The sequence below is a fragment of the Aedes aegypti genome, chromosome 2 (genome assembly GCF_002204515.2).
Source record: "Aedes aegypti strain LVP_AGWG chromosome 2, AaegL5.0 Primary Assembly, whole genome shotgun sequence".
Classification (NCBI taxonomy): Eukaryota; Metazoa; Arthropoda; class Insecta; order Diptera; family Culicidae; genus Aedes; species Aedes aegypti.
This window is the reverse complement of record NC_035108.1, coordinates 132876425-132903793: the sequence shown is the minus strand read 5'-3', so window position 1 is coordinate 132903793 and position 27369 is coordinate 132876425. Positions and strand designations below refer to the sequence as shown.

At 35.2% G+C, this 27369-nt stretch overlaps 1 protein-coding gene across 2 annotated transcripts in view; it reads left to right on the top strand.

The window, feature by feature from the left end:
* LOC5568139 overlaps positions 1–27369 on the top strand; it is a 103147-nt gene that overhangs the window by 58371 nt on the left and 17407 nt on the right. For both annotated transcript variants that reach the window (XM_021842431.1, XM_021842432.1), the window contains 3 exons: positions 9948–10085; positions 17581–17747; positions 18383–18572. In XM_021842431.1, the coding sequence (XP_021698123.1) occupies positions 9971–10085; positions 17581–17747; positions 18383–18572 (472 nt within the window). In that variant the 5' untranslated portion in view covers positions 9948–9970. The remainder of the gene's footprint in view (positions 1–9947; positions 10086–17580; positions 17748–18382; positions 18573–27369) is intronic.

The window sequence follows — 27369 nt, the reverse complement described above, 5'->3', positions numbered from 1 at the left end:
TTAGCGTGACATTTGTGTACCATCCCTAGTAATGTAACACTTCATAATTAAGGCCAAAAAAACAGTTCTGCTTCCTCATTATATTCTTCATTCTCGCGTTACGTCCCAACTGGGACAAAGCCTACTTCTCAGATTAGTGTTCTTATGAGTACTTCCACAGTTATTAACTGAGAGCTTTCTTTGCCGATTGACCATTTTTGCATATATACACGTGTGGCAGGTACGAAGATACTCTATGCCCTGGGAATCGAGAAAATTTCCTTTACGAAAAGATCCTCGACCAGCGGGATTCGAACCCACGACCCTCAGCATGGTCATGCTGAATAGCTGCGCGTTTACCGCTACGGCTATCTGGGCCCCATATATTAAAGTGTTGAATAGTCTTGGGTTTCTCAAAAGAGTTCATAATTGGATGTATTAACGGGTTTATCCAAAATTTTACAAAAAAATACATTTGAGAAAATATGTTGGAGAGTTTCCTTCAAGTTTTTTTTTTTAGAAATAATTCCAGCTAATCGATATACTTCTCTTAGTTCACTATAACTCATCTGAGCTTTTATTAGAGAATTGTTTCAGAGATAGCTTTTTAAGCCCCTTCAAAATACAAACAGTCATTTTCTCAGATGATTTTCTTGAAATTTATCCAGATTTCCAGACATTTACAAATTCGTTCAAATTTCTCCACAAATTCTTCTCTACAAACGATGGATTAACAATTGATGAGCTTGTTCCATGCTTCTATTTCAAATGAGTTATACAACACAGATATTTTAATGACAACGGTTTCAATGTGATGTATATGCACTAGGGTGCAGCTTATTTTTCATTTTTTTGCTAGTTGAACAATATCTCTAAAACTGGGTTTACTCATTTGTTAAACCTTTGAAAAAGACTTTGCAACAATTTTGAAACATTCAACTCGCAATTAGAACAACATGTTTATAAACTCAAGTTTTATAGAAAAATGCAATTTACGGTAAAAAAATTAAGTAAACTAAAAATGAAAAATGAAAATGAAATTGAAAAATCGTGTGTTTGAGTAGTTGTTTGTAAATAACTCAGTCAAAACCATATTTAAGAAAATTTGTATGAACAGTTTGAAGACAACTAAATTAAAAACAAAACATGTAAAAAGATTTGGATTGGTTGAGTATATATGAAGTTATGCTCAAACAAAGATTACTTTTTTAATAAAATGAGGAAAATTTTGGAGAAAACCATTTTTAATTAAGACTAATTTCGATTTTGAACAAGTTGATGCGCTACAAAGATTACATAAATATAGTATTGAAGATAATGGTGCCTCAAGTTTCACAATTTGTTCGAAAATAACAAAGTTATGGTGAATTCACTGAAGGCAATTTTTAATAACTTATAAATTCACTTTCAAGACGCTTGTGCCACCTCTAAATCTTAATATTTCTGGTTCAAACTTTGAGGTTGTTCTTTAATTGTGATTTGAATTCATAAGAACACACGAATTTTTGGTTTTAAGAACTTTTGAAAAATAAGCCGCACCTTAATATGCACTTATTAAAAAACACTAATTAGTTCGTCACCGCAAGTGTCGACATATTCTTATTCATGCTCTACATAAAAGGTAAATATGCATACCTATACTTTTTTTGTCGTTATTATAATTAAAAAAACTGTGAAAGGCTCGATATTAAGAGTTTTTATATTTTCTTTAGATACTTATAAAGGGCTATCTATTTCAACTATATGATGTAAATTGTGAACCCTGCCTAGGAAATGAAGCCTTTTCCTGTGATAAACATGGAGATGCAGAGAAATAATTGGTCTCTTATAATTATGGATATCACAAACATTACGTTCTTCCCCTAACGGCCGCAACATTAAGCACAACATCCATATCTGTTTTTTATTTACAAAATATTTGAATGGTTCATCACAATAGGTGTCAACATATGTTATATTCATTCTTTATCTATGTCATCTTTTCCAATTGGAGTTACATGAACCGCATGACTTACGAGGGTGTATCCAGATTATGTAGCTTCTGAATCCTTTCCAAGTACTCCTTCTCGTAACAACCATGAAGATGCAGAGGTATACTCGGCCTTTAGAAATAATGGATGTCACACTAATATTCCTTCCCTTCCCGATAATCTTAAGGACGTGGTCGGCGCCGTTATTGACTCTGTTATGTTTGGAATTCTCGAAATTGTGCACTGAAGATAGTGAGCTATTTCCAAGCTCGTTGGTTTCTGGTGCAATTTTGATTGTTCTGGTCAATCACGGAGTAGCAACTATAAATTGTACAGTCATCTATGCTCATGCTCATGCTCAAACCAAAAAGAAATGTTGTGAATATTTTTATTCCCTAGATCGTTTTCTAATATATCATTAAATGAATTCTTGGTTGAAGAAGTCATGAAAATTATATAATATACTAAAAAATACACTAAAATACATAATAATATATTAACATTGATCAGTTTTCACAGTTTTTTATGCGTGCTTTGAAAATTGTTTTCAATTTCAACAAACCAAATACGGGAAAATAAACAGAATCATGTATGTACACGACATTTGTATCAAAAAGTTATACTTGTGTTTTTTTTTTTATTTCAAAAATAAAAATTTGATAGCTCGCATTTAGTGGTTCAATCGATCACTTATTGAAGTGATGCTCGTTTATTTTCAAAACACATTCTTCATCTTCTTCTTCTTCTTCTTCTTCTTCTTCTTATTCTTCTTTCTGGAATTACGTCCCAACTGGGACAAAGCCTGCTTCTTAGATTAGTGTTCTTATGAGCACTTCCACAGTTATTAACTGAGACCATTCTTTGCCGATTGGCCATTTTTTGCATGAGTTTATCATGTGACAGGAAGATACTCTATGCCCTGGAAATCGAGAAAATTTCCTTTACGAAAAGATCCTTGACCAGCGGGATTCGAACCCACAACCCTCAGCATGGTCATGCTGAATAGCTGCGCGTTTACCGCTACGGCTATCTGGGCCCCCATATGTATGCTAACATTGTAGTTCCCGAATCCAACTACTTTTAATTGTTTCAAGTGTATTCTCACCATTTCAATATTTTTGGAAATATTCAATAATGGAGTTTCAAGGAACCTTTGCCTCATGACTGAATGTAAAGTATTTTCCTGCAATGTTTCTAAATATATCATATAAAATTGTGTATTTAAAACAAAATGAAAGAATCCATGCAATGTCCACATCGGGAGATCCCCGCATCTTCTCTGAAAGTTTGAACTGCAACCATGTGTAAATCCATTAAGCACTGAATATTTTGTTTGGCTGTCCTCTACTTTAATGTTTTAAGAGAATCTTTTTTTCCAGATGTACACATTTATTAACGCTTGAAAACTCATAAATTATAAATCGATAATAGTTAATAGATAATCAATAAAGTAGATTTGATTATTATATCTTTCAAACTACCTCTCCCCCCAGGGGGGGGGGTATTGTTTTTCTTACGACAAATAAACGTATGTTGACTACCAATTGTAACCTTTTTCTGTGTTAGTTACGCGCAGTGAATCGAATTGTTATCAACACAAACGAAAAACAAAGAACAAAGCAAGCGCGCTCACAACCGATTGTCCCAGCTTTTGCGGATTGGGATACAATCAAAAGAAAAATTGTCATGACAATCACAGAAGGCATCATTTTTGCAACGTTTTCAACGCGTGATTGATCAGTTATTTTAAACAAAAAAATCGAATTTGTTTTATGGATACTGTTCGATACCGTGGCAATGTTTACCAATACGAAGAAAGTTTTCTAAAATTGCATATCAAGCCTAGAAAAACGCTGGGCACGGTGAGCGGTCATTGTCATAATTTGTTCAAGTGGTGATAAACTGTTGTTGAATAAAATTGTTGCAATAAGAATAGGAGAGGACAATGCCTTTGTTGCTGCATGTTTGTTGGACTTATGCGTTTCCTCGGTAGAGTGGAGTGGATATGAGTAACTGGCACTGAAGAAGGCTACAAGTGGTAATCAAAACACGCGTATCTGTCAAAAGATAGCTAATGGTAATTCCACCAGGGACAATACTGAAATAAACTTTTTTGATTCTCTTTATTAAGATTTTGCTCAGAGGGTTCGAATGCATAAAAGAGCATAATTTACACTGAAATCGGTTTTCCATTTATTAGAAACAATAACGCTGGCGCTACTTTTATGAGCTGTCATAAGAGGAGTTGTTGTAAGGCCATTTTCATCGTCATAAAAAATGCCTTTAAAAATGTAAAAGAAATTATGTAAAAGAAAAATAAAAAAATATAAAAAAAATGAATTAATTATGAGTGATATTATTAAAAAACACGTGCCCAGGTGGGATCCACATATGATGAAATAAGCTACTGAGCTACTATGTTACTTACTGATGAAGTTGCTCAAAAAACTCTTGAAAAATCCAAAATAGTTTGAAATTTATGGTGGAAGCTCAAGATGATTCCTTTGATAGTTTCTCATAGAGGCCCCTGTGTTAATTTTGTAATGCGTTTATGAGGCATTTCTTCATTTTTGTTTGAAGAAATTATCCAGGTAAGAAATTGTAGAAGAATTAAGGAAAAATACGCGAATTTGTTCCAGACAGAATCTTAGAGAAATCACCAACAAAAATTTTGAAAAATGAATATATAAAGGAGTTATTTAAGATCAGGTTAGATAAAAAGTATTTCTTGATCTTTGAGTAATTTCTAAGCTACACATAAAAACCCATTAAGAAAATTCTGATGCAATTCTTGGACGAGTTCGGAAGGTGAAGATATTTCTTTAAAAATATGTAAGAATTTCCAGGTAGGTGTTATTGAAAAAAAAATCAAGACTAAGACTTAGAGACTTATTATAGCACTCCTAATATATATTTTTAAATTTATTAGAGACGCTAAAAACCACTATCGGCCATTCGCGTCTGATCCCTCTTAATATGTTCCGAATCAATTATTAGAAAAATTACTGGAAGAATTCATGATGTTATTTCCATTATTTTTTAAAGAAAATCATCAAGTATTTGCATATGATCTAGGAAAAAAAATTAGAAAGAAAAATCTGGAGAAATCCTTTAGAAAGCTCCATGGCAGAGTTCTAGGACCCATTTTTTAATAGTTGTGCAGGATACCATCTTTGAGAAATTCAAAGACTAGTGACCTTCGTAGAAAATCAGTCGGTTTTGATTTTTTCGTAGGACAAATAGGTTAACTCTACCTCTCTATGGCTTCTTCCAACCAGAATCAAATATGATTCATCTTGAGGTGACATCTTCGATCTACAATTCTCGTAGAACTCACAATAAGGATCCATCATATCCCTTAATATCAAATCCACAATTGACAGTTTGTCAATTTATATAGCTTGAGTGGAAATTGTTGAAACGATGAGTGAAGAACAATTTAAAAACTCAAAATAAAGCAGATATTTAAATTATTGAAACTACTATTATTTTTAGCGGTTTCACCGGCTGCTTAACTTTTTAACCGATAATGTGAAAAATTTAATAGTATATGGTGGGCGTTAAGTCAGAGTGGACGAAGTGACATTTTTCATATTTTGAGAAAAATGTACTTGAAGTTTAACGCTTTGTTTTTTTTTAACTCGTTAAAATTCTGGTTCAATATTTTCACACATCGTTGTGTTACTTTCAAACAATATAATGTGAATGATAATTAGCATTTATAAGGTTTAATCACCGCATGACTTTATTATTATTAAAATGCATTGGCTTTTTTCGGTGAATACAATATCTATACTCAGAGTGAAAGGGAGTAACGAAAGTAATGAAATGACAAGATGGATAGAATCGCAAGCAAGCAACGAGAGAAATGAATAGAAGTTGAAAATTTGTTCAAGACCAGGACGTTAGGCAACGATTTGTCGTTTCGATTGTGTTGTTCACACATATGGCCCTCTGTTAAAACAAATTTTCAACTTCTATTCATTTCTCTCGTTGCTCGCTTGCGATTCTATCCATCTTGTCATTTCATTACTTTCGTTACTCCCTTTCACTCTGAGTATAGATATTGTATTCACCGAAAAAAGCCAATGAATTTTAATAAGAATGATAATTAGGGAAAATCAAAATCCAAACCTCTGATAGAACGATTTTTTTATGCACTATGTGTACTTGGTTCACTTTGACTGAACTAAAGACCACCGTCCAGTAAGTTGGTTCACTCTGACTGAACAGAAAATAAGAATCATTTAATGCTTGTATGGTCAAGCTAAGTGCATATCTCTAAGATAATAAGATTATCAAGACACTTCGACACCAGTATCGTAAATTCATCACTAATTCATATCGTCAATCCCGAAATCAGTGGCATTATGATTACTTGAAAATTAAGGTTTTGCAGGGTCATGGCATTGAAGACCAGAAACATTCAAATATGCGTTCAGTCAGAGTGGACCAAGTGATAATTTTGGGTACCGACCGAAATATACTGATCCATCAAGCGGGTTCTGGGACATTTCATACATACATAATAGAACTCCCATGGACTTCTATCGGACTCTGGACTACCCATCCGAATATTGTAAATGGTCAAAAGTCAAAATCAAATGCATCGAATTAAGTAATATTTATGAATTTCTATTGATGGATAAGTAGAAGAATCATTCAAAGCCGAAATATCTGACAAATCTCTTGACATGTTTTTCGTTTCTTCGCATTCCTCAGTGCGCTGATTATGTTTGCTGTTATGGTAATAAGCACTTGGTCCACTCTGACTGCATACTTTTAATGATTTTTATTGAACATCCAAAGTAAATGTATTACATATCTCTCACAGTTTGCAACAATAATCAAATCTGATCAAAGTGAAATGGAGGTAAGATAATTTCGCATCTTAAGAAAGAATAATCCAATTTTTCCATGTTTTATACTTGGTCCGCTCTGACTTAACGCCGACCATATGATAATGAAATTGACTATACAGTGTTCATTTTCGTACGGGGCACTGTTTTCATATCAAGTTGGTATAAAACTATTAAATGGTGCATGGACTTCGATATACTTTATCAATAATGAAGGTTATAGGTGTCATCTATTGTTTGGCAATGACAAACTGTATTCATTTGCTTAAATCTTTGGAATAATGGAAAAGTATTGAGATTGTGTCTATAATTGACCCAATTCCATATTCGTACACCTAACAAAAAGAAATATACAGCATTCAAAACTAATTTTTAATGGACTAGATGACTACTTAAGCTCTTCGTTGTGTTGTTCAGATGCAGTAGAATACATTTGGAAAATTTATAAACAGATATATTTGAAACTTAAGTAAATTTAAAAAAAAATACCATTTTCCCCATGTTTTTTGCTAAAATATTCGGTAAGTCGAACAATAAATTGCATTTTTTTCAACATCACTTCCTTAAAAATGATAATTGCTAATATTGCACAAGTTTCAAAAAATTATAATCAGTTTTAGAGTAGCTAAGAGTGGATATCGACAACTTATACTTTTGAATCTTAGGTAATATAATATTTATAACAAATCCAAAACCAAAAATTTTAGTCAATTTCTTCATGTTTGGCTCCTAAATGTATATACATAATCCATAGTTAATGTTCCTTTAAAAACATTGCGTAATTATCATTTTTAATTTACATTTTACTACCATACATGATTATAGAGATTTATAGAATAAATATTATTGCCATAACCGCAACACAAACGTGTTTTTAAAATGATGAAAACAACAGGATATATTCTATCAATTAGTGTATCAATGCTCTCTGCTCATTCAAGTTATTTTGTATTTTTCTTATAAAATCAATAAATTGCAAAATAGGGTGCTATTTTGAATATAATTTAAATATTATTTCAAAGATAATTGAATATTACGATGACATCAATTATGTGGAGGTATGTACAGCGTAGTTTAGGGTACTTTATTGTAAAACGAAGTTCGTAGTTCAAATTAATTTTACAGACAAATTCAAAATTAACATTTACCTGTTGTTTAGAATAAAAATTTGATATACATTGATTAAAAATATCATTTTAGAAGAGTTTTAAACTTATGGCACAACAATTTTCTGAACTCAAAATGGATAAAAACTGTTTATGATTTCTGTAAAGTGTATATATTTCAACTAAATTTCTATCAGAGCTTACGAGTATGATCTATAGATTGGATCCAATGACAAAAATAAACGTTATTGTTCGAATTATTGGATTTTATAGCAAAAATCATTGGAAAACTGGCATTTCTCATAATTTTACCTAAATTTTATATATGTCCACTATTAAATTGTCCAAATGTATTTCACTACATCTGGACATCATAATAATTTCAGTAATCAAATAGAGCTTCTAAATTTAGTTTTAAACGTTGTGCGTTTGAATTTTGGTAGGTGTACGAATATGGAATTGGGTGAATTTTAGACATCAATTCAATACTTTTCTATTAATCCAAAGATGAATGTAAATGGAAACATTTTGTGATTGGCAAACAATAGATGACACCTATTACCTTCAATGTGGATAAAGTATTTGTAGCTCAATACTTCATTTAATAGTTTTTTTGCTAACTTGATGTGGAATCAGTATCCTGTACGAATATGAAATTGGACCACTGTATTTATAGTTCACTGTCTTATCCAATTATGTGTTTCATGCTACCTCAATTTCTAGTGCCGATCTTTTGATATCTAGTTCGTTTGCTCATATGGATGCAGCCGGTTGTTTCGTTGCTTCTGATCTCGTCACCTTGACTGTGACTCGAGAAGAGTGATTGAACGGAACTTCGCCCATTTATGGCGAGGCGTTTTCCAAGTATGGCTCCCTCATGGTCAACTTGAGTATACGATGTTTACGGCTTTTCTGGGCAATCATACAATGTAGGGGATCTAGGGTAAAATACCCTTATGTATTGTTCAATTCGCATTCGTGCTATAATTATATATTTTTTATAAAGAAGTTTATCCTACTATCGTTGTTACAAGTTTACTTCCATGATTGTCCATAGGAATGGCATGCAGGAGCTGATGGAAATATATCACGCTTCTTGTGTGTTAAAAAAAATATGCATATTCAAACATTGATGAGCTTCATAAATGCCGCATCTTGAACCACTTTCCCCTTGCTCGGCTCTACAAGTGGCGCTGAAGTTACTAGTGAACTTTGCTCACGCTTGGACTCTGCTTTATGCTCCGGGGGATTATCCATTGCAATCAGTGAGTTTGTTCCTGGTGCACAAAACTGTGATGGACTGACGACGCGACGCAGATTTTATTGCACATAACCTTGCCTGTTGAATGACGTTGTTAAACTGTGCTCGAAGGAACATCCCATCCGGATGTTGGTGTTGTCATCTATTGACGAATGACTCATTTGATGTATATGAAGCCGTATTTCCTGTGAGACGTGAGAAGATTCCGATTCATTTCAACATCTGTGGTTTCATTACTTTCTTCTATAGTTCACCAGTTCTGCTTGATATTTGGCATCTATGCATTTTGAAGCCGATGATCACAACTCGGTATTTTAACGAAGATGATGCTTACAAACAATAACTGTATTCATTAAAACTCGGTTAAGATACAGTTTTTGCTCTGATCATCACAATACGGTAGGCGATATTGCCCCATCAGACTCATCACAGAACCGTTTCACTAGTAAAGCACATGACATCATTCTGAGCCAACAGCATCCAATAAGCGTTGTTTTCTCCTTCACTTCGCCCACTCATTGAGAATCGCTTAAGAAGAATCAAAACAACTTTTTGAAACGATCCGCATCAATCAAGTGGATCTTCCCAAACAAACAATTTTGATTCGATACTAAATATCTCGAGAACAGCATAGAAATGAGGCCCATTGCTGATTTGTTTCATTTGGACAGGAGTGTAAACATTTTAGAGAATCATTTGCTTTCAAAGAATATTACATTTTTCCAAAGCAATTCGCTTGATCTAATTTGACATATTGTTTAATATTTTGCAGAGCACAATCGACACAGCTGAATCATGACGACCACACGGGAGAGGCGAGAGGAATATCACACAAATGTGGTTCGCACACTAACCCCGTCCAGACCACTTTCCCCTGGAACGCACACGACACAATTCGATAGCAATTTAGGTGAGTTTTGTATGATTGATTTTGAAGAGGTTTAATTTAAATTGTAGAAATGTTATATGTCAATCAAATTGAGCATGTATTGTAATCCGAGGTAATATTGATCAGTTTCTTGATTATTTCTTAAATATTTAATTTGAAAGTTGAAATGTTGCAAGTTTTGTATTTTTAAAACCAGTACTGCCAATGGCTCGTTATGAAAGAAAAGTTTCTTATTTCGGACACTCTACTTTGTATGGGAAACATTTCACACGAAATGTAAAATGTTTCAATGTTTGTTGCTCAAAAGTTGTCACTTTCGAAACTCGTTTTAATAAGCATTATTCATAGATATCCATGCAAATTTATAATGCCCAATTGCCTTAGACGTCTCTTTAGTGGTTTGACAATTTCAATTGATGATTTGACTTTGCTGGTTATGATTTTCATCAGCTGTCCGGAATTAGAATCAAAGTATCCGGAATATGAAGCAAAAGTAAGGATGCGTCCGGAATAAGAATCATGAAAAGTCCGCATATTTCTATTTTTTTTTAATTATTCATGTAGCTGAATCGAAACCTTTACCCACCATTAGAAAGTTTATAGAATAGTTTATTTTACATGCTTTTGTTGAGTTATACTTCATTGAGGATATAGTGTCCGTAATACGAATCAAAATATACCGTTTTGTTTTTTATTTTATTTTGTTTTTTGGAAGATTTGAGCATGTTCAACATTTATTTTTTACAATTTCTCATCGTAATAGGCTGTTTTTCATCACGCCAAACTGTCATGAAACGGCCTACTTTGCTGCACTGGTATGCAGTGCGGGAATAGTCATAACGTAACTGAAACCAGTGCTGTAATGATTCATTACGCAACGCTTTCTCATTACGCAACTGTTTTGAGTTGCGTAATGAATCATAACACAACATTTTTTTCAGAAATTTGGTAAATAATGGTGAATGCATTCCGATATAATTTTTGATACTCCCATGTGGTCTTCTACGAAATTGCAAAAAAATGTTGTACGTAACTCGTTGCAGAACTCGATTTTTACAGCACTCGTCATAATTATCCTATTCGGCAAGCCTCGTAGAATAATTTTGCGACTTGTGCTGTAAAAATCATCATTCTCCAACTTGTTTCGTAAACTACTATTACGCAACAAGTTTTAGAACGATGATTTTTACAGCACGTTGTAGTTGTATATTTATCGAACGAGGCTCGTCGAGTTGGATAATTGCAACAAGTGATGTAAACATCGAGTTCTGCAATGAATTGCGTACAACATTTGTTTGCAATTTCGTAGAAGATCTCTTGAGGTTATCAGAAACCATATCAGAGTGCATTCACCATTATTTTGCCACTTCTGAAAATTGTTATTTAATGATTCATTACGCAACTCAGAACAGTTGCGTGATGAAAAGGCGTTGCGTTATATTCATTACGCAACTGATTTTAGTTGCGTATTGACTATTACCACACTGCCTTACTCAGTGCAGGATAAAGGATACGATGAGAAATTGCAAAAAGTACAGCACTGAAAAGTACCGTTTTCTTTAGCACTGAAAATAGTACTTGTTTTGTAGCACTGAGAAATACTGTTTTACTGATACTAATACTGAAAATGCATGGGTTTAACTTTTACCCCACTATGGGCCAAAATTCATTTCCAAACATTTACGCAAAAGTGAATACATTTCAAAACGTCATTACGATGGGCCCAGTTAAGCCCTCACCCACAAATTATAAAATGTTCTATTTTCTATCATTCGAACCACCATACCTTTTTTACATTTATTTTCAATTGGGCTAGAAATCTTGAAAAGAAACCTTCCATGTTACGAGGCACATTCAAAGCATTCTCAGATAAAGGTTTTGTTGAATGGAATCTTTACAAATCTGGACAAACATTAGAAAAGGGCTCTTTTTCAGAAACGTTGTTCCCACCCATGCAAACTTACATCACTATCTTGAAGATTAGTGTAGGTAGGCTCTTCGTGATAGTGGTACCGTAATCCGGGGGCAAATTGATCACTGGGGTGAATTTGATCATGTCGGTACCAAAAACATTTCGTTCCAAGGATGCTGAAGGTTTCATTGGCACTACAGACATTCCATGTTTTCTAATTTATAGATGTCTTATGATGATTTTGAACTATTTCATTTTTGTTAGAATCAGTTTTGCATAGAAATATTCCCAGTTTTTGAAGGTGTAATACAGTTGGAAATGTCTGCGCCAAACAATCCACTGGTGCAATGCCTACATGTAAACTTTGAGAGTTTAAAATGATGTGTAAGCTGAAGTGTGAACTACTGAAAATATTTTTCATATCATACAGTATAGCAAATATAGGTTTTTGCTCATAAAACCCTGGGCCCTGGGCTCATAGAGCCGAGTTCTTGGATATAACTGACTATAATAAAACTAATTTATGACGAAAATAGTTCAAAACGACGAACAGCAAATTTAATAAAAGGGAAATCAAATTCGTACCTATAACACAATTCATTACCACAGATATTGAATTGAAGATTCCTACATCCCTGTGAAAAACAGAAGCCTATATACAGTGCTGTTCTGAATAAGAGCAGCGCATGTCAATTTTCATACAAAATGCTCAACTTTGACATGCTCTTGTTTTGTTCCCTTTGAAGCAATCGAGCTGAAATTTTCTTCACAGAACTACATATATGTTCAACAGGCTACACCTTTACAGAAAGATGAAGAAGCACTGATTGATTCTCTAACAAATATTTTCAAAGCTAGTTTAATGTTTGGTCTTATACCAAAGATATAGACTCAAGTTCGTATTGTCTTTAATCCTAAGGCCGGAAAAAAGGAAAAATCAAATCCTAAATCTTTTAAACCGATACCCAAGTAACAATGAAAGCTGAACAGCAAGAGTATTTGCTGAATATTGGCTGATCAATGGTGTACAAGGCTGAACACCGTGACAGCTGAACAATAATTTGAAGAAAAGCTTATTAAACACTCTTATTCAGCAGTACACTCAAAGCTGAATATTGAGTTGAACAAACTATTTTTCATCTACAGTTTTAACTTTTGTTCAGCCAACCTGAATGATATTGATTAAAGGTTATTTAAAGCTTTAATCAAATCAACAGGCATTGTCGAAAAATTGTTCACCTGTATGTTGATAAAAATATACATACCGAAATATATACCTACAATGGGTCGAACACTAAATTAATTATTATAAAACTGTTTCATCGAACAACAAAATTTTCACATCCCGAAGCAGACATGCTGTAAACGCACACGGGCCTATCATTTGTCGAAAAAAATCCTGAATCCAGCATCAATGACCTTGTGTAACAACAAGATAGAACACTACACTCGACGACGCAGATTTCTTCGTAACATTTTTAATTAACTGTACGAAATTGAAATCATTACCAACTTGCGTTGAAAACAATTGAATAGCAGAAATTAAAAATTACCGAGGATTCTATTTTGAAACAAAAATCACAACACACTTTGACAGCTAACTCAAGTGTTTTTGCATAGCGCTGTTATCACTTCTTCAGCCTCAATGCAGCCTTCAAAATAGCCCTTATTCAGACAAAACAATATGTTAGTCCCTTGCTGTTGATGATGTTCACACAGTCTCATGTGGAGCAGATGTCAAGGTAAGTGGTTATAAATCAGCGAATCCCAGTTCAAATCTCAATGGCACATATTTACTAATCTTCATCTTTAAATTCCAACACTTTTCTACACTATGTGTTTGAAATTGTTAGTTGCGTTGATAAAACCCAAAACTATAAACCTGTAAATACTTTTTAATTTTTTTGGTTAATTGTTGAATAATGGATGAATAAGCGATCGTTAAGCTTTCGAAGGTTGCCATCTGTTCTAAAAATAAAATTATGGTTATTGAAAGAGGCCTGAATTAGCACATGCTAGACCTTTATTCAGGTGAAGATGAATCGAAGCCAAACCTCAAATTTTCAAGAGCACGAATCTGGAGAACCGAACATCCGTTTGAGCTGAAAACTTAATCGATTGGTCACACCCAGCTAGTGAACAATCGATTAAGTTTTCAGCTTAAACGGATGTTCGGTTCTCCAGATTCGTGCTCTTGAAAATTTGAGGTTTGGCTTCGATTCATCTTCACCTTCAGCCTTCTATATAGCTTCAATTAAGCTTAAGGCTGAATAAAATCGCCAGAATTAGATGTTTAACAGCTGAACAACAGTGAATGCAGGCTATGAACAGCTTTTGTTCAAACAAAGGCTGAATTGAATTAGCTATAAAAGCGTTTGAGCAGCTTCAAATTGTTACCTGGGTAAGTCTTACATCTACCATGCTTAAAACCATGGAAAAAAATTGATGAATATATAAAACCAGAATATTTGCGTACGAATCTTCTTAATAGGTTTCAATTTGCTGATCAACCAAATAAATCTACTGTCACAGCTTCACACAATCTAGTTACAAAAATAGAAAGTTCTCTTGATAAAAAATAAATTGCAATGCTCTCGTTGCATTCCTTGATGTGAAAGGTGCTTTTGATAATACGGCTTGCAAATATTAAAAAAAAAAACAAGGAAAAAAGATACTTTGACCCCAGCGTTAGAGTTTGGATAATGGAAATGCTGAATAGTAGAGAAGTGTCCTCCAAATTGGGGGAATCATCGATAACAATAAGGACCACTAAGGGGTGCCCTCAAGGAGGTGTCTGGTCGCCTTTATTATGGTCCTTGTTGTTGATGACATTCGTAAAAAAACTAGTAGAAAGATGCTTCGAAATTATAGGATTTTCTGATGATATAGCCATAATAGTACGTGGAAAGTATGATCAAATTATTACAGATAGAATGCAATCTGCACTAAACTGCATTGTTGAGTGGTGCCAAAACAAAGTACTAAATATAAACCCATCAAAAACCGTTTTAGTTCCATTTACTCGTAAAAGGAAAATTACACCCAAAAACTTGACAGTGGGGACGGACCTGGTGTAGTGGTTAGAACACACGCCTCTCACGCCGAGGACCTGGGATCGAATCCCATCCCCGAGATAGTCGCTAAAAATATTTCAGTGACGACTTCCTTCGGAAGGGAAGTAAAGCCGTTGGTCCCGAGATGAACTAGCCCAGGGCTAAAAATCTCGTTAATACAGATAGAAAAAAAAAAAAAACAAAAGCTTGACAATCAATGGATCCGTCCTACAATATTCATCCAGTGTAAAGTATCTAGGGGTAAAGTAAGATCCGATTTACTTGCCAGACAAGGCGCAAGTTCTCAGTATGTAGGACCAGAACCTTTCTGTGGAATATCTAAATGTGTAACACAGTTGGAAATAAAGAAATGGGAGGACAATATGATTCAGTCAAATTGGAAAGCTTTAAAAAATTTAAGGCAATCAAAACGCTTCATAACTCCAAACAAACAAATAAGGGGAAACATATTGAATTAAAATAAAAAAAATCACTTAGAATATTTATTGGGCTGCGTACGGGACATTGCCCGGCAAGATATCATTTGAAAAAGATAAGTCGAAGTCAATCTGATGTCTGTCGGTTTTGTAACTGTGAAAAAGAGACCTCACAACATCTGCTTTGTGACTGTCCAGCATAGTTTGTTTGTAGGAAAACATATTTCAACAAGGGCATTTTAAATCTTTTTGAAATTTGGTTACAGAACCCGAATCTAGTAGTTGAATTTATTTTAAAGGTCATTCCGGATTGGGATACCTCGCATCATCAGACAACGGCAGCTATCCTGAACGATAACTCTTCGTACTGAGCACGTTGCGATAGTAATCGTATAACGATAGTAAACGTATACCAATAGATCAACAATGGTCGCATTGGTTCAAATCCCAACAAAAAAAAAAGGATTTACGCTATTAGAACACAATATTTTCTGGATCGAATAGAATGTTGCGGATGTTGCAACTCGGACCTAATGCCGGGCTATAAATTTGTTGGATACTAAACCGTTTCATTCTTGAAAAGCATAGATCAAACATAAAAGGCATCCAGGGGAACCCCACAATAGTCATTTTTTGGATGAATCAAATGCAGGAAACATGATTATCAAATTAAATCGTTTCTCGAAAGGTTCGCACTGATGCGTTTTTCTTAACCCGTATAGGCCTGAGTGAAAGAAAAATTACTAAAAATCTCACCGCTTAGCGAGTACTCAACGGATTTAAATTATTTTTTGTCAGTATACTGGCACACATATCTAGTTTCTAAAAGTGGCCAAAGGATTTCGGAAATGTTCATGTGGCCGGAGTTGCGGTGGATCACTGGGTCAGGTCGGGTGACAAGGGTTCTGTTCTTCTGTACCCCTGGAGGTAGGCAATTTTCAAGTCACTGATAATTTCCAGAACCGGCTATTATGTGGCCACTATATCAAGGAGTTTTAAGAAAAACGCATCAGCGTGAACCTTCTGATAATCGATTAAACTGAATAATTATGTCAACTGCATTTGATTGATCCTATAAATGACCATTTTCGGGTCCCAAGATGCCTCAAATTTATGATGAAGTGCACAATTTGTATCTTTACATATGTGTCAAGCTTATGGGAACGCATTTTAGTGAACTATTATGTTCGATCTACACTTATAGAGATTTTAAACGGTTTAATACCTAACAAATCTAGAGCCGGTTTTTCAGGGAATTAAATCCGAGTGGCCGCATCTGGTACACTCTAAACGGTGCAAAACTATTTATTTATAATGTAGAATATCCGATCTTACTGATTTCTGCAAATTAAAATGATTGCCATTGGAAATAAACAAAGATAACTTTGCATGTCCCAAAAAATCGCCTTTTTCTACCCGACTTGACCCAGTAACCCACCGCAATAACTCCGGCTACAGGAGTATTCCCGAGTTCCTCTGGCCACTTCTAGAAACTAGATGTGTGGCCAGTATACTGACAAAAAATTATTTGAATCCGTTAAGTATTCGCTGAGTGGTAAGGGTTTTAGTATTTTTGCTTTCACTCAGGCCTATACGGGTTAAAATTGTTCGATATAGTGGCCACATTATAATTGATTCCGAAAACTATCTGTGACTTAAAATTTGCCTACTTCCAAGGCGAGATTTGCAGCTTGAGGCTGGCTCATTTCGGATCACAACTTTAATAATAATTCCCTTGCCTTTAAAATGAACCATGAAATTGGCTATCATGAAGCACCTACAACTGCGAATTACTGGAATTCTATAGAAGCCCGAACAGTCGTTTCCTTTCACCGTATGTATAGTTTTCTTTCATTTCCCTACCATGAGAACAGAACCCCGAATGAATGAATGAAACAGTCGAGCCGGAATAGCCATTCATTCGTTTCCCGAACAGAACAAATAAGGCTTCATTTTTAGTTCGACATGAAAAACTTCCACTTGAACTAATGTTTTCTTTTCCATCTGTGTGGTATATGTGCCCTGAATGCGGGGTCTTATTCGCTACGTTTTCCCAACCATAGAGACGTCAGGTTTCAATTTATGCTTCTACCCATTATTTACGTCCGTTGCAGATAACCTCCTGGAAGACCTACAGGCTAGTGTTTCCCGCCCTGGCAGCTCACTAGGACAACCCCTCGCCGGAGGCTACTCGAACACAACACGTGAAGTGCAATATTTGCAGCCGGCCAATGTCACTACCGTTGCCCGGGAGCGTTCCGTCAGTCCCAGCTTCCAAACGGTGAGTAGCCGGATGGTTACAGAAGCTGTAAAAGGATATGCAATTCATGCGTTTCACAGTGTTTTGAAATCGGAAAAAGTTTCTTGATATACAAAGGCATTTCTTTTGGTATTGGTGGGATAACATTTTTTTTATGTCAAGTAGATGTAAAGTATGTAAAGTATTGTAATTATTACAAATTTTGCTAAACTTAAGTCATTTTAATGATGTAGTTTTGAAGTTATTCTTTTCTGATCGTGAAACAGATAATTTAACACACTGTGCGTTGGTAGTGTTTCTCAATTCAAGTTAGAAGTAATAAAACGAATGGAATTTTTTTTTCATTTGAAAATAATAAAAATAAATCATAAATTCAATATGTCATTGACTCAATTTGATTGAAGTCATATCGACGTAAAACAACCTTGACATACTAATTCAACGCCATATTTGAGAATCACTCTTAAAAAAAACGAAAACGGCATGAATTGCATCTCACTTGATCTCGACCTACTACTGCACTGTGTAGTGCACTTCATGACTGCATCAGAATGAATTTTTGCTCTCATTTCATGATCCGTTGCACCTACGCCCACGAATGGATATTTTTTGGATTGCAACACGCGCTCCTCGCATCGCAAACCGCCGCCCCATAGAACAAGGTATACAAAACGGCAAAGTATGAATACAAAAGCAGTAGCACCTCTGGCAGTGGCGGAGGCATCACCGGAGGGGCCCCCAGGGCAGGCACAGAAGGGGTCAGCGAAGTATACCAGCGCAACATTAATCAACTCGACACTCTGCTGAACGACCTGGAACGGGAACGAGATTCTTCGTTGGATCGAAGTAAGTTTTAACGATGATTTTCCATCGCAAATGAAACAAACATATTCGCTAGGGTATCCCAAAATATCAGTTTGTCAGAAAACACAACTTCTGAACGGTAGTTAAGGGTATTAACACTTTTGTTTGAAGAGAACTCTGTAAAATGACATATAGAAGTGATCCGTTAAAATATTTTCCGGATTTGTGGAATAATAAATAATACCGATTTATCTAAATAACTGAAAAACAACTACCAAATTATAAATCCAGTTTTAACATCAATTATTTATCAAATATATCTTTTAGTTTATAGGAACATATGTTGGAAAATTGATCACATTTGTATAATATCCAGCAAAAATTCTAAGAAAGTCACATTTTCGTGCAATGTTTTTCAGATATTTTGGATTGCAATCAATCTGGAGAATATACAAATATAAAAATGAAAAGTATCACAAAAGTTTTCTGAGGAAGAAATATTTGCGACTAAAATCACGAAAATCGAACAATTTTCTCAAAAAAAATCCTCTGGGGCAACCTCTGGACGTTATTTTTCAGAGTTACCACACAAAAACTGTTACATTCTTAGCTTAACAAATTGATATTTTGGGCACCCTTTCATCTACTTTCTTCTCCTCCCGAAACAACGGCACTTATTTCCATTTAATTCGGAAAATTGACTCAGACGCGACTGTGACGTGACAGTGAGATGTTGTTTTTCCTCTTTTTTGCCAACACTCAAACGGATGATTAATCAACGGAACCGAGAGGGATGAATTGAGAAAAGTGGTACAATGTCAACTGAGTTCTAAATTTAGTCCCAAGCCGCGTCGAGCTAGACTAGACGGTCGGATCCAACCAACACACGCGGATAGCGACGCGTTGCAGTTCATTCTCGGTGAAAATCGTGATGGAAAAGTAAAACACTAATCCTTCTCTCGCAGACCGGCGACAGGTTGGATGATTCATCGAAAAAGGTGGAACATTGAGATTTTGGGAGATAGAAACGTATGTGATATGCAGGATAGAGAGTTACATTATATCCAATTTTTGTAAATTTCTAATCAGCAATATACGAGTTCGAGAAGTTGTTCACCACTTTATGTGAAAGGAGACCAACATTACTTAGTTTAAGTATTGAAAACTATTTTTGCATTTTGAAAAGACTTCCTTGTTCGGGGCTCTTTCGAGATGAATGTTTGAAATATTTTTGATTCATTCCTGATATTATTTCGAGTAACTTCATTTTCAGATTTGCATGTTGAGATCATTAAAAAATTAATTAGTTTATTTTTTTCCTGCCTTAATTGTTTATTCAAATCAATCAACTTGTGCAAACCTTGATATGGTATCGTATATCTCTTCAACCACGATTTTGGCAGACACTCTCCAGTAGCAGTTGATCATGCCACCTAGCACGCTGCAATCTGCACTTCCATTTAACAGGTTTCGACGCGAATATCAATTTAACAGGGTTGCTATCCGGCAATCCAGCATCATGCCATACCCAGCGATACACATCGTTCATTTTTATCTAGAATGTCTTACCCATTTTTTGAACACGTCAAGTGATTTTAGGTCCTCTTCCAGCATAATTTATACTTTCTCCAACCTTATATGCGTTCCGTACATACCGTGTACGCACCTAACTTTACGCAGTTAAGAAATTCTAAACTTATTTTCGCTATAAAAAATGCCAAAATATGTTTTTAAGCATTCAAATCGTTGTCAAATATAGGCCTTTAACCCTTTCGTAGGAAGCATAGTTAAAAAAGAATAATAGTGAATTATTAAAAAATGAATGAAATGGAAAAGGTGATTCAATACCGTGTGCCTAACATTGCGCATAAAATCTAGATTTCGCCAAACTTTGCGCATACTGTTCCTAACATTGCGCGTGGTTTAAAATACTCGTATGTTTTAAATAATTTCATTTTTTATTTTACATATAGTTTTCGCTCAAACAAGAATGGCTTTGTAGGGTTAAATCACCGGTTTTGGCCATCATAAGAGAAAATGTCAATAAAATTTAAATGGGAAGTCGTACCGTGGTGAATCAAAATCCGGACGGTACCAATATCCGGACACTCTGATAGTATTTAGCAAATTAAATATAAAATTAAACAATAAATGTAGGTTTGTAATTTATATTCATAGCTTTTAATATTGCTCTTCATTTTGATTTATAGTTTCATCTAGTAATCCTTTGCAATAGAATATTAGAAATAAAAACAAAGAGGCCGCACCAGTTGAACGTCGTTCCTTAAAAGCACCAAATCCAATAGTGAAGTTTGCGACAAGAACGTCAGCTACTTTCGACTTACGATAAAGTTATTCAATCATGCAATTTTAATATTGTACGTCTCTGAAAAGTGTTCGGAATAATAGTGTTGAAAGAGTGGGAAAATTTGTGCAAATAAGCATGTACGGTGTGAAACTAGGCTGCCTCGAACGCTGTCCGGATTTATAGCCTAGTGATCATTCATCCGGACGCAATAACATAACAAAAAGTGTAACAAGTTATCAGATAATGGATTTACGCAAGGAAAGTATTGATATTGAGGATCAATTCAGTGAACCAAAACTGCAGGCTGTTGGCACAGGGTGCATGTAAAACTATACTAGTTTTCCTCAACGTTTTGGCCTTTCATATATTTAAGCATATGAATGCATCGAATTCTATTTTATTGAAGATATTAGGTTTGAGTAATAAGTCTTTTATTAGTTTTTCATATGTGTTGTCTACCCAAACGCTTCTGTCCGGATTTCGATTCAAAAACGTCCGGCATTTTGGTGCATGTGTCCGGATTTAAGAACACGACATGCTTCAGTAATTTAACGTTTTACATGTTATATAATTAAAAATAACTATATTTTTGGTCCATGATACAAAGTTTAGACGTGGACCTATGTGAATGACAATAACACTTGTGCTAAATGTGGCAGAAACATATTTAATATAGCGTTCGAACTTTCGGCGTTGCTTAAGTGTCCGGATAATGATGCATCACGGTATTTATACTACAAAGATGTCAAATGCAAGCTTTCAATCCATATTATGTGTGTAAATTATCAAAACTGAGCTAAAATCATTTATTCACTTTGAAAATCCCAATGGTCAATATAGGCCAACGGAACCAGTTTCGGCCAGAGATTTAACTTCGGTACCTAAATTGGCCAATCGCATTGATTTCTCATGAGAGTGGCCAAATAAGGAGTGCCCTGGCCAAATTAGGTGTATGGGAGTTAAAATAATAAGGAAAATGAAATGTTTTACTTATGTTTTCAGTCAATTTGGACAAGTAAATGAATGTAGCTCTATCATGTGAATGTAATCTACTGAACACAAAAGGATTCATGCTGATTGGCTATGTAAAACGGTGTATAATCCACAATGGCTACAACTGGCGTATGGCCAAAACCGGTGCTTCTACCCTAGTTCATTTTACTGCAAATAATTAAAAAAAAACTTTAGCTAAAGCATGTTTAAAGAAACATGCTTTACGCTCTTTATTTGATTTGATATTCACAAAATTACAATCCAGTTCACAGTTCACAAACGTAGCTTTTGTGTCTTAGTTTTCGGACGTTGTTTTACATTAGTATAGTTTTCTTCTTCCTTTTTTTTTCTCTGGCAGCTTTCTTTTCTTGGCGTTTCTGATCTTCGTTTTCCTTATTTTGTTCCATCGCTTTGTATCATTCTCGGAACTCCTCGCTGCAGGTGGTCGTGAACGATTCGACTTCGCACGCTTTGGTGATTTTCTTGAAACCATTGCATAGGACATAAATCCGAAAATTCGACTTCAACGAAATTGTGATATTTTTTCAATGATATCATGTCAAGTACTTATTGAACATGGTTCTATAATTGTTTTTGCTGAACTCTTGCATTTAAGTTTCGATATGGGTCACCTAAGTGACTTAAGTGACTTAAGTGGCGATATCGATCTATATAAATAAAAATGGAGTGGTGTTTGTATGTCACGAAATGGCTTCCGAACGGGTCAACCGATTTGAATGATTATTTTTCCGTTTTGTTCGTCAAGTGTTCCGACGTGTTTGTGTGTATAAACATCCCAGGATATTCACTGGGAAAGTCGGAAAAACAAGCATGAACGGAACTGTCATTTTGTATGGGACGATCCATAGCATTTTTCAACAGCCTACTTGATGGCAAGACGAAGTTTGCCGGGACCACTAGTATATAATAAAAATCAAAACATTTTTAACACTTTCATTACGCTGTCAGAATTGTTAACGATAATTAAAAATTGCATATTTTGTTTGGAAACTACATTGCTGATATACAGCTTAAATTCGAAAAAAAAACTAGAAATTCTAGAAACATTCTTTAAGCCGAAAATAATGTTTCCCCTCCAAATCCCTCCATACGTTCTTCTATGAAACTTACCTCTGTAGTTATATTACATTTTACCACCGTTTGCAACCAGATTGGTGGTAACCGCTTATGTGCCGTGTGTCCAGTTTACCAAAACATAACTTGATTAACAACAAATGGAAGCTGTCAAGTATCCTAATTTTGAGTTTTAAATGTATAATTATAGTAAGCTGCTCAACAATACACGTAGAAAACCATTATTGTACAGCTTCTGCGACTTTGTTCACTCTTCTGGTACATGTAAGTGAATAAAGCTGAAATCATGTTGAAAACACTCAAGTCAATACGTGGAGGGGGTGAAAACCTTGAAACCTCCCCTTTTTATCAAAAGAAACAGAATGTAGAACACAAATACATATCAAATTGCATGAATTTATGACTAATTTACCGACTTTCGTATTTATGACCACCCTCCTCTGCAGAACTAGTAGGCTCTAACGGAAGATCAAGCGAGTTTTCATCAAGAGACTTTTCATTCTCAATGCTGTCCCCAATAGTGTTGCAAAATTTATTTTGTCTGCAATTCTAGTGCGCTCATCTATAATATAATTAAAATGAATTATTTGAATGAGTGCATTTCAGTTAACTCTCCCTTACTTGATATTCGGTATCTCGATATCGAGTTAGAGAACCATAGTAAAAGTTGGTTTTTAATGGCTAACTTGATGGTCCCTTGGATAGCCATGGCACTGATTTTGTGTTCTGTAACGCGATACCTCCCTAACTCGATGGTCCCTTCAATATCGAGTAAGGGAGAGTTAACTGTATAAAATATATTACCTTCAAGGGAAGCTTCATCGAATCCTTGGAAAGCATCAACTAGTTCGGAAGATGTTTCATTGGACGAACGGGATTCATGATTTTTCTTGATTTGCTGCCATACGTAAAATAAGTTTGTATTGTTGGCGCGGTAAAAAGTTAGAAATGGTTCCTCGCCGAAGTTGGATTTTTCTCGGAATCCATGCAAGATACCCTACTTCGGAAGTGGTGCATTCGTTTCGCATCTGGATGCGCTCGAATGCGCCCTACTTCCGAAGTAGGGTATCTTGCATGGATTCCGAGAAAAATCCAACTTCGGCGAAATGCATTTTCTAACGATTGACCGAACTAACAATATCCTCTGCTGGTCCTGGCCACACGGCAACAGCTTGATGTTCCATACACAACTTCAGCTGACCAACTTTGAGATAGTCCTCAAGAGACGAAAGTAATGCAACCTGCGCATCTTCGGGGTCACTGGAATTGTCTGTGCCATTACTTGTCGCTTCAGGATCTGCATTATGGACCTCTGGAAGCATCGCGTAATTTACGGCGTTTGGGTCACATGGCTCGAGACCACATATTCGAAAACTATTCGTTAATGTGCTCTTCAAATTTCCCATGACAACATTCTTATGCAGCGGTGTTAATTATTGCTTGGCTAAAGTGAACAGATGTGTTTTGCTTCGAAGCGGGACAAACTTTTCATATTTTTGACCATATTCGAACATATAATTGTTCTACAGTAGAAAATATACCGTAAAGTGCAAAGTTTAAAAACAAATGATCTAAATAAATTGCAACTTGTTGGAACTTTTTTTTTTTTTGAAGCCACGAACTTACAGTTTGCCTTTAGGTCGAAACAAGTGAGCTGAGCATGATTGACCGCCAGCAGTTGCTACTACGTTATTGCAAGAACAGCTGTACTTACACAGGGAACCAACAGATGCTACTCGGGATCAGTAGCATCTTCAATGTGTAAGTACTGGTGCTCTCATTATTATAACAAATATTACCGGTGCTGGCTGCGTCCGAATGCAGGTCAATTTGGGAATGGGAGGGAAATGTTGACGTGTTACTTGCTTTATGGAAGCCGAAGAGTCCTCTGCACTTCCACAAGAAAACACTGAGAGTTTAGATATGGGAAAGGATTCGTTTTGGCAAACGATAAAGATATAATTTTAAATGAATACGTAAAAGTATACTCGGAGGATCGATACCGATATTGCGGTTACTACGCGATCTAATCTATAGAAACTATGGAAACAATCCGGGCCACAATTGTTACATAATTCGGAAGAACACTCATACATAAATCTCCATAAATTTCAGACTGGATCTTGAGATGAGTTTTTATGAAATCATGGACACCATTCTCATGTAATCCTTCAAGATATTCAAAGGACGAGATTCAGATGGGATGCTTGGCTTAATTACGCAAGATTCTGAGCCAGATGATTACATAATTATGAGAAGGATTTCTACATTGTCCTGTAACAGTTGTTCTAAGAGAGTTTTATAACAATGAACTAAAAACATTCGTTTACAAATTGTAAAAATACTAGAAATAGAACTATTGTGGAAAGTATAAGAAATTCGGTGTAAAATTTGATCCAGAACAGTTTTTTTTTTCACGGACTTATAACCGTTAGATTTTATGAAAATTTCGTTATTAATATTACAGTCCATGAGTCGATATCTCAAGGAACCATCGACTCGTGGAAATATTGAGTCGTGGAAACAAATGCCTTGGAAAGCCGTTTGAGGAAATCATCATAGTAACTATGAAATTTTGTTTTCAATGGGGCTCTGCACAAAAATCGCTTTCTATCTTTCACCCCTACACAAAATGTGTAAACAACGAAGCCAGTAAACGTCAAAATCCCATGCAAAATCAAAACAATGCAGAGCCCCATAAGTTGATATCGAGTAATGGAACATCGACTCACTGTATAAGCTTTTTAGAAAAGTTGTCGCCCGTGGCTGGGTTCATCTCCACAAAGTTTTGTTGGTATCAGTTGGGCCACCCACACGGAAAGAGGTTGAATTAATGAACCACTCCCTATAAGGTTGTAGGGTAGGTGTAGCAGTTATGAACATAATGGTTCCCTATTTCGCCATACATGATTATTTGACTATCTTCACATTTTGAAATTTTTTGTGTGTTGTAATAGTAAGATTTAAGATCAATCTTGATGTTAAAACATTCAAAAAGATTTAAAATGTGATTGTTATTCAATTTGTATTTCACATATGGCCAAATAGGGTGTTATGTCCCAATGACTGGGTGAGTGATAGCCAATGAACTGGTCCGGTCTATGGTTACTTTCATTCTCTTTTATTTTTCATTCTTACTTAACTCTAGCATTCTACCGAGGTGGTATGCTACAGCCCATTTCGCTGCGTGTGCATTACGGTAGGTTATCGTTCTCGAACGCTGGATGTTTATGCTTACAAAGCATAACACTCATCGTTCGATTCCACGACCTCCTTCATGCCGCACATAGGCGTAAACAGGGGGTGCATCCACCACACGCCCTATCATATTTTATTTAAATTTTTATCTACAGTTAAAAATTTAAATGTATCTGATACAATATGTTTTCCTTCACTCTAAAGGTACAATCCTACAGTAACGTGATGATACACACTAATCCTCGATACCTCGTATCTTGGACTTGACCTTCTCAAGGTTACGCATCCACCACACGTCCTATAAAATTGTCAATCCTCTTCCATAAAAAAAAATGTTTAAAATAATTAATATTTTTATATAAAATGAATAAATGTTCAATCCTATCCAAAAATTTGTTTAAAATGTTTAATCCTATCAAATAAAATGTTTAAAAATGCGTATTCCTATTCAATAAAAAGCTTAATCCTACTCTTATGTACTATGTCTTCTTTATTGTTATTACTGATTTTTACATTTGTACCCATGTCCTCCACTACGTGGTACGGACCATCATATCTCGGGTCTAGTTTTTTCCCTGTCTCATTTTTAATGAGAACAGAATCTCCTTTCCGGTAAGTTGTTTCCTTTGATTTTGTATTTATGCCTACTATCCTTTTTGTCTTTTCCTGAATAAGTCTGTCTCTAACTTCGCTATGACTGATCTGTAATGTTGCTTTTATTCTTTTACAGTAATCTTCAAAATTATACAGAGGCTCAGGGCGGCTGTCCACCAAGTTAGAAGGCATTTTTGAAGGTCTCCCAAAAACTAGGAAGAACGGAGTGTATTTGGTTGCAGAATGTACCGTATTATTATATGCAAATTCATAATACGGCACCCAGTTTGCCCATGAAAAGAGCTTGTTGTCACATTGGACCCTTAGAAAATTCCCAAGGCTTTTATGAGTATTTTCTAATGCTCCAATTGATTGGTGATAATATGCTGTACTGTTCAGCTTTTCAATGTTCAAAAGTTGTGCGACTTTAGTAAACAATTCAGACATGAATTCTGCTCCTCTGTCTGAAGCAATTCTATCTGGCACACCATACTTCAGTATGATACTTTTCATAAAAGCTTCAGCTACAGCTTCCGTTGTCTTGTTCTTAATTGGTGTTGCAGTAATGAACTTTGTCAGTTCGCACTGCGTTGTCAATATATATTCATATCCATCAGAGGGTAAAAGTGGACCCACTAAATCTAAATAAAT